General features: G+C 47.7%; 1 protein-coding gene across 1 annotated transcript; it reads right to left on the bottom strand.

Annotated features, from left to right (window-relative positions):
• Nucleotides 1–6,796: 6,796 nt before the first annotated feature.
• LOC109244065 (pathogenesis-related protein STH-2-like) lies at nucleotides 6,797–8,361 on the bottom strand. The gene is made up of 2 exons (XM_019411095.1): nucleotides 7,953–8,361; nucleotides 6,797–7,324 (listed from the first exon to the last, which is right to left on the bottom strand). Exons 1-2 carry the CDS (start codon nucleotides 8,134–8,136, stop codon nucleotides 7,026–7,028), a joined length of 483 nt encoding a protein of 160 aa, XP_019266640.1. The 5' UTR covers nucleotides 8,137–8,361; the 3' UTR covers nucleotides 6,797–7,025.
• Nucleotides 8,362–8,775: the final 414 nt, after the last annotated feature.

Raw genomic sequence — 8,775 nt, 5'->3', positions numbered from 1 at the left:
CCCATTCATTCCCCCATGGGGACGGAACCTCAGCGTGGCCACGGCCATTTATTGCCAGCTCACGAAGCTCACATCTATAAATACTAAGAGTGGAAGCCCTAGAAGGGGGGCTGCTTCTTCACTACTATAGACAGGAGAGAGAAGGGAAAAAGATACCCATCTTATGGGAAGAGAAAACACCATTGTAAGGCTCTGAACCCCTTCATGGGGAGGCAGACCAAACAAATATTATCAATAAAGGCTTTTAATGTTTCTCCCCCTAATTCTGAGTACTTATTTTCATGTTCTTCGCTTGGTCCAATGGATTATTACGATTTGCTATGATTTTCCCGTAACTTATTTGTATTGTTTTGCACTCATAAGATATGTGATAACTTTTGAGCAAACAATTTGGCGCCGTCTGTGGGGATTTCATAGCAAAATCGCGTAGTTCTTCCATGGACCAAAAGGAAAGAAACGCCGGAAAAGGAAGAACAACCCAGCTTAAACAAGCCAAAGCGGCATATCAGGCCAATGGAACTCGAAGATCTCGAATCGAGATCCAGTTCCTCTATCTCTCATCTATCAGATGGTGCAAACAAGAAGAAGCAGCCCCCCCCCCCTCCTAAGGGAAGGTCTCTGTAAGGCATCTCCCACATCCCTGATACGAGCTCCGGCCAGAAACCGGCACGGAGATATCTCGAGCCAAGAGTCGCCTCAAGACAGCCTATAAACCCTGGTTGGGAAGACAACGGATGAGCCGCTCAAGGTCTCGAATCCAAACCGAGCTTCAGCACTCAATACCCACAATATGGGACTCAGGCCATGAGCCTTCGTCATCAAAGATCGACAAAGTTCAACTACGGTTGAACCAAGACAGATTATGCGCCTTCACCGAAAGTTCAACTACGGTTGAACCAAGACAGGCTATGCGCCTTCGCCGAAAAGTTCAACTACGGTTGAACCAAGACAGGCTATGCGCCTTCACCAACAAGTTCAACTACGGTTGAACCAGGACTCAGGCTATGCGCCTTCGCCGAAAAGTTCAACTATGGTTGAACCAAGACAGGCCATGCGCCTTCACCAACAAGTTCAACTACGGTTGAACCGGGACTCAGGCTACGTGCCTTCACCAAAAAGTTCAACTACGGTTGAACCAAGACAGGCTATGCGCCTTCACCAACAAGTTCAACTACGGTTGAACCGGGACTCAGGCTATGCGCCTTCGCCGAAAAGTTCAACTACGGTTGAACCGGGACTCAGGCTACGTGCCTTCACCAAAAAGTTCAACTACGGTTGAACCAAGACAGGCTATGCGCCTTCACCAACAAGTTCAACTACGGTTGAACCAAGACAGGCTATGCGCCTTCACCAAAAAAAAAGTTCAACTACGGTTGAACCGGGACTCGGGCTACGTGCCTTCACCAAAAAGTTCAACTACGGTTGAACCAAGACAGGCTATGCGCCTTCGCCGAAAAGTTCAACTACGGTTGAACCAAGACAGGCTATGCGCCTTCGCCGAAAAGTTCAACTACGGTTGAACCAAGACAGGCTATGCGCCTTCACCAACAAGTTCAACTACGGTTGAACCGGGACTCAGGCTATGTGCCTTCACCAAAAAGTTCAACTACGGTTGAACCGGGACTCAAGCTATGTGCCTTCGCCATTAAATCCAACGAGCTCGACCTCGCTCGAACTGCAAGGATGGACGCCTTCGTCCTCAACTTTAGTAAGTTCAACCACAGTTGAACCGAGACTCAGGCCAAACGCCTTCATCTGTGAAAACAAAGCCCGACCTCCAACAAATCGAAGCGCAGGATAGGCACCCTCGCCATTCAAGTAAGTTCTCCCAACTCGAATTAAGATTCGGGCCACGTAAAGTTCGGCCCCGGTCAAACTACGAGGCCGCGTTTTTTACCATCACGACCGGTAGTTCGACCGCGTCCGAACTCGGACTAAGGCTAAGCGCCGCTATCGCCAAATAACAGCTAAGACTCGCCCGCACCGAGTTGAAAAAGCAAGGCCATCAACTATATTATAGCTAAGGCCATCGCCGCCAACGGTCGACCTAGATTCGACTACGGTGAGTAAACGACCCGACGACAGTCGAAGTCACCTACATGGCTAAGGCCATCAACTATATTATGGCTAAGGTCATCGCCGCCAACGGTCGACCTAGATTCGACTGCGGTGGGTAAACGACCCGACGACGGTCGAAGTTGCCTTTATGGCTAAGGCCGTCGATTCTATCACGAATAAAGTCGTCGATCTAAATTCGACTAGGGCCGCCAACGCGAACGGGCAACAAAAAGCGCAACAAAAACTAAAAAGAACGAAAGAAAAACAGTGACACAAAACAAGCACAAGGCAGGCAATGGAAAAGAAAATTTACATATTTACAAAGTCAATTGCGGGTCATCCCCGCTTAGACCCGGCCAAGGCCGATCAATACAAGAAATAAAAAAAAAACAAGAAACACCTAAACGCCAAACGGCGAACGGCGAACAAGACAAGAAAAAATGCATAAACATCTTTTTACTCGGTGCCGTCTGCGCCACCGTCTGCACCAGCGTCAGCCTCTGGCGTCGCCGCGTCAAAACCACAGTCGGCACGTGCCTCACGAGCCTTCTAACGCGCCGCCTCGAAAGCAGCTTCGGTCACGACGCCAGCCTCCCACAAACTCTTATATACATCACGTTGGGCCTCGGCAAAGACCCGAAGTTCTCGAGCCTGGCTGGAAGAAGCGGCTTGATCCCGTAGCCGCTGATTCTCTTCTTCTAAGGCTGTGATCCGGTCCGCCATGACCTGGGCGTCCTGCTCAAAGACACCAATCCGCTCCTCGAGACTCGCTTCTCTAAAGGTCGCAGCATCCCTTTCCAATGCCCGTTGGGATTCGTGCACGCGGATAGCTTCCTTCAATGCCCCAGCCCTCGACGAGGCATCCCTCACTTGAAGCTTCAATCACGCGACTTCACCCTCCAACGCGGTCACTTTCCCGCTCCATGCCGCAGCGGCCTCCGCCGCCTTAGCCTGGCCCTGGCGCTCACACTCAGCTGCGACCCTCTTTACCGCCTCGAGCTCCTCATCCTTCCGGCGGAGCTGCTCCTCGAGAGCACTCATTCTGCCAAGTGTTTGCTGCATCTGAAGCTCCCGCCTCGCCAGCTCTTCGACCAAGGCCCGGCTACGGGGATCATTCCTCAAGCGCACACGTAACTCTCGGCACTGATCTCGGTAGCGGCGATAGTTCTCCAACGCCCGCAATAATATCCCCGAGCGGACCTTGGCTCGACGGATGCTCTCCACCTCCAACAGATAAGACTGCAAAGCAAAGACAACGATTAGTATAAAGAACAAACTTAAGGCAAAGAAGAAGCGAACCGACTTACTAGTACATACCCTCAAGCCCATCACGGCTACTTCATTTATCAGTCCGACATCCGTAATGCCCCTCAACGACGCATTCTCGGCCTCCGAGCATAGCAGCTCGAACTGCGGCACCAAGCTTTCCCCTTGGAGTAATAAGTTCAATTCCGTGGGAACCTCGATGAAGCGGGATCGCCCCCCTGCGCGCACCGCTGAATTGGTGGAGCCTTCCTGGAACATACGGACGTCGTCGGGGTCCAAGTCGGATTCAGACTCGTCCTCACCCCCTACAGCATCTCTTCCCCCTTCAGCCGCCGGCAAGGTGGAACCTCCCGTCGCAGCCGTCATAGGGGCGCTTAACTTACCAACATTACCAACCGCTGAGGAACTACCTCCCGTCTCAGCGACTGGAACCACCGACTGAGTCGCCGAAGCTACGACACCCTCACGGCCTAAGCCAGCCAGGGCAACCCCCATTGACTGTTCGCCCTCAAGAGCGGGCGCCACATCCGCACCCCTCTCCGCATCCGTCGGAGGGGAGTCCAGATTGCTTACCACAGGAGGAGCCGGCGTGAACACAACCCTGCGCCTTATCAAGGGCCTCTCCTCCTCCCCGTCTAATGACGATTCTGCCCTAGGGCGCACAACCCCCGACGGCCCCTCATCCCGAAGCGCGGCCCATATTGGAGAAGGAACCGCTGAAGATTCAACTGATGCCGCCCTCGGTATTGAGCGCGACACAGGTGTCGCAGTAAGCCGAGCGACTGCACCTGGTCGATGGAAGGCCAACTGAGGGGCCCTGACGCGGCGTGCCCTCCTTGATCACAGAAAAACAAAATTGAGGAATAGTGTCGAAACAAAGCGGAACAGAAGAAGAAGTCAATTTTTCTTAGCTGCCACAGGACTACAGCCATGCCTCTCCCAGAAAGACGCCCATGTGCGTATCCCCACCGTATGGGGGAGCACGGCCTCAACCCATCCGTGAATCCCAGCTAACGAAGCCGGCTGCGATTTTTCGGCTACAAAATTGACACGAGTTAACGCTTACGAGCACAAGACATAAGGAAGGGTAAAAAAAAAAGAGGATTCAATGGCTAAGGAACTTACGTGCATGATTCCAAGCCTCTGGGAATCCAGTAGAGCACGCCACTAAATGTTCAGTCCTGATATAGAAGAAGTGCTCGAAAGGGCGAGGTTCAACCTCATCATCCAGCTTCGCAGTCAGGCCCCTCGTCCCGCGAGGGCACGCTCGAATCATGGTACCCCGAACCCTCTGGGGAGCGTAGAGGCTAAGCACATGCTGCAGCGTAATCTCCCTNTCGACCCACTCACGTATCCAAGAAAATGGGGCCGGCGGCGACCTGTCGCTACAAAAAACGACACGAGTTAACGCTCATGATCACAAATCATAAAGAGGGGAAGAAAAGGGAATTCAACCACTAAAGAACTTACGTGCATGATTCCAAGCCTCTGGGAACCCAGTAGCATCCGCCACCAGATGCTTGGTCCGGATGTAAAAGAAGTGCTCGAAAGGGCGAGGGTCGACCTCGTCATCCAATCTCGTGACCAGGCCCCTCGACCCACGAGGGCACACCTGAATCATGGTGCCACGGACTCTCTGGGGAGCGTAGAGACTCAGCACATGCTGTAGCGTGACCTCCCTACGGGCCAACTCCGCGTACTTGATGAACATTGCCAACAATTTGTAGAGGGAAGGAGTGAGCTGACCCGGGCACACCCCGTAATAACAGCAGAAATCCACCACCAGCATTGGGAGCGGAATCTTGAACCCCAACCTGAAAGGATAGGCGTAAAAAACGCAGTATCCCCTGCGGTCGGTGTGAAACCTCTCCTCGCTTCTAGCAAGAATGATGTCTGCATGGGTGGGAATGACCCCCTGTTCCCGTAATCGGGCCACCCCAATCTCCCCCATTAACGGGGCTTCGTCCACCGGTTCCACTCCACCGTCGACAGTGAAATCAATCGCCGGACCTCCGGGCCGAGGAACTACCTCGTCAACCGACGGAACTTCTCCGGTCTCTATCTGTTCTGCACCTCCCATTGCCGGAGGTGGCCCTTCAACTACCGGAATGTCTATCGGAAGAGCATCGTGGGAAGAACTGCCTGTCATTGTTGATCTACTAAAGACAAAGGTTATCACAACCAAAGGAAAGAAAGGAGAAGATGAATTTGCGGAATGAAAAAGTTTCCTCAGAATCTCTCTCAGATGAACAATGAAGATATGAGGAATGAATGCCTCAACCCACCTTTATAGGCAACATAAATGGCTTTCGCGAAACCCAATAGCCATCATTAACTGCACGACCAACCGTAAAACGGTTCGGTTCTGTCGAAGCAAGCGTCATTATGACCAGCTCCGCAAAGCGACTTCTCAGCCATCCGCCAACGTGCCGCCGTCAGAATAATCGCTACGGCCTGCAAACATTGAAAGAATGTGCCGTACGCCTTCAAAATTCTGGACGTGACCAAATACGTACCCGGTGCATACTCATTCCCTACGGCTATCTTCAATATATGAAAGGCTACGGCCATCTCCAACGTATAAACGGCTAAGGCCGTCGCCGAGCACGTATCAAGCATGCCCTCATACTCCTCGGCCGCACAACGTACGACCCGTCCGCCATGACCGACGGGTATGCTTCCAAAACAAACGTAGGGATCAGAGCACAATGCAGCTCGACCTCACTCGAAGTAAGTTAAAAGGGTGCCTTCGCCCAGAAGGAGAATTCAACCTTGATCGAACTATGACTTGATAGCCCCATAACAGGATACTAATACTCTACAAGGCTAAGGGCCACCGCCAATAAGAATTCGGCTTCGACCGAAGCAATAGTCGACATCTCCATTCGTGTTTCCCGAAATACAGCCAATGGAATCCGCTCATCGAGCTCGGCCAAGGCCCGACCTCAATAAGCGGAGGGAGTAACTGTATGGGTCAGAATTCGACCCCACGATAATTAACGAGGCTAATCCCGTTTTAAGTTAATTCATGATTAATTAATGGCACGACCACTCAGAATTGACGATGTTCAACCCGCATCTGGTTTGATCGACAAGGCCATGGCCTATCCGCCACCATAAAGGCGAGATCCCAACATGGCCACGGCCACTTATCACCAGACCACGAAGCTCACAGCTATAAATACTAAGAGTGGAAGTCCTAGAAAGGGGGGCTGCTTCTTCACCACTATAGAGAGAGAGAAAGGAGAAAAACACACCCATCTTATGGGAAGTAAAAACACCATAATAAGGCTCTGAACCTCTTCATGGAGAGGCAGACCAAACCAATATTATCAATAAAGGCTTCCAATGTTTCTCCCCCTAACCTTGAGTACTTATTTTCATGTTCTTCGCTTGGTCCAATGGATTATTACGATTTGCTATGATTTTCCCGTAACTTATTTGTATTGTTTTGCACTCATAAAGCACATGATAACTTTTGAGCAAACAGTAATATTGGAAGGAACACACACTCAACAAAACATTTTAACAATGAAAATTCAAGCCCTTAGGAACTCTTAGAAGAGTTTGATCCAACTCCATAATCACTTAAGAGTGACTGATCATCTAAAGCTTAAACTTTAAAGTGCACATTTTAATTTATTATTATATCTCGACACGTCTTCATCTCTCATCGTGCGGACCTGATTCTATTTTATCGTTCAAACATAAACCGAAGGATTTGCGAGGAGGTAATCTTCAACAGTCTTGAAAAGTTCCATGGCTTGATTTTTGCCTTCATTGTGTTCTTCTTCTTTAAATACATAATCACCCTTTGTGTGGTACTCAGTTGATGTCTTGCAAATACACCCTCCATTTCCAGATGCTTCGAATTTGATCTCATAAGTAACGAACTCCAGTTTGTCACCTAAAACATCTCCTTCGATCAGTGAATATTTGGTCACCAAGTTCTTGTCGTCAATAACATGGATCTTGTGCTTCAAGTACTTGATAGGAGAACCTGCCATTTACAAACAGAAATAAGGCAATTATTGATCCCTTGTAATTTTAAAAAATCAAATATCCCCTATCCCTATACTTGGATGATGCACTTTTCTGAAATAGAAATCTCTTTAGCGCTCATCTCTGCCATTTTGTTTATTTAATTAACTATCTCCTCGGGAAGGGAGCCTTGGAGCAATGATAAAGTTATCTTCGTACGACCTGTAGGTCACGGGTTCAAGCTATAAAATCAGTCAATGATGTTTGTATTAGGGTAAGCTTCCTATATCATACCCCTTGATATACGACCCTTTCCTGAACCATGCATACATGCGAAATGCTTCTTGCACCAGGTTGCCCTTAAGTATTTCCTCTATATTGGATAATTTAAAAGTTCGCATTCAGATTGTGCCTTCAATCATCGTTATGCTGTCAGTGTATAGAAGCTAAACAGTGGCAGATATATATAGTACTCGAACATCAAGTTCAGCTGAACCTGCTACTTTCGATGTAGAGCATAAATTTATACATAAAAAATCCACTAAAATTGCAACAGATAGCATATCTGAACCCATAATTTTAAGGTTGAACCCATAGAACAATTAGACAAATATAAGATCATATATGGTAGAGATCATAAAAATTACCTTCAACAAAATTCATCTTCTTGATGCTTCCAGCACCACCATTACCCTCAACAATCTCAATGTTCTTAACAACTTGTGGCATCAATTTTGGGACAAGGTTTTCAGAATCAAGAACAATAGCTTTGAATAACCTAGTAGGGGCAACTGATGTTGTGACCTCATGGTTATAGGTAGTGACACCCATAATATTTTTGCCTTAGAGATATTTAATTAACCAAAAAAAAAAGAAAAAAATATGAATGTGGAAAAACTTATATAAGTTGCTTGAGAATGTTTTGAGGTGTATGATAATGAAAACTTAGATGGTATTTATAGGAGAAAAGGAGTGATTGTTCTGTGTTTTTAATCAGTAATTCCTTTATCTCAATTTCAACATTCAAAGTACTCCATTTTAGACATTTGTATCCATTTTTCTAGATGTTCTTGATCTGTACAATATTCTCTTTATGATAAATGGTCTAACAATGAGGCTTGCTGACACGTGGGTCTATGTACGTTATTTGTTTCAAACCTACCAAGTTGTCGTTTTACATTTTAACTTAATTAGCTGGCTCATCGATTAAGGTATGTTTAGTGCGATTAATTTCCTTTATCTAGCTTAATGATTTTTGCGTAATGTACCATAGGATGTCATTGGCGCATTATACCCAAAAATAATGGAATTAATTATCTCTTATTTATTAAGATCTGTTTGGACAATATTGTTTTATGCGGTCTTTCAACCGCTCACACATCTATCCCTGTCGCGCTCTCACTTTATCTCTATTATACAAAAAGAACCTAATAAAAGAAAATATAATATGATTAATTGTTGATTACTGAT

The sequence above is a fragment of the Nicotiana attenuata genome, unplaced genomic scaffold (genome assembly GCF_001879085.1).
Source record: "Nicotiana attenuata strain UT unplaced genomic scaffold, NIATTr2, whole genome shotgun sequence".
NCBI lineage: Eukaryota > Viridiplantae > Streptophyta > Magnoliopsida > Solanales > Solanaceae > Nicotiana > Nicotiana attenuata.
Note: the sequence above shows the minus strand (reverse complement) of the source record. Positions and strands in the feature narration are given on the sequence as shown.

Excerpts from the sequence above, each read along its gene's own strand:
- LOC109244065 (XM_019411095.1), bottom strand. The coding sequence starts at position 8,136 with ATGGGTGTCACTACCTATAACCATGAGGTCACAACATCAGTTGCCCCT. Across the intron at positions 7,325-7,952 it reads GAAGATGAATTTTGTTGAAG|GTTCTCCTATCAAGTACTTG; the intron begins GTAATTTTTATG and ends TGTAAATGGCAG.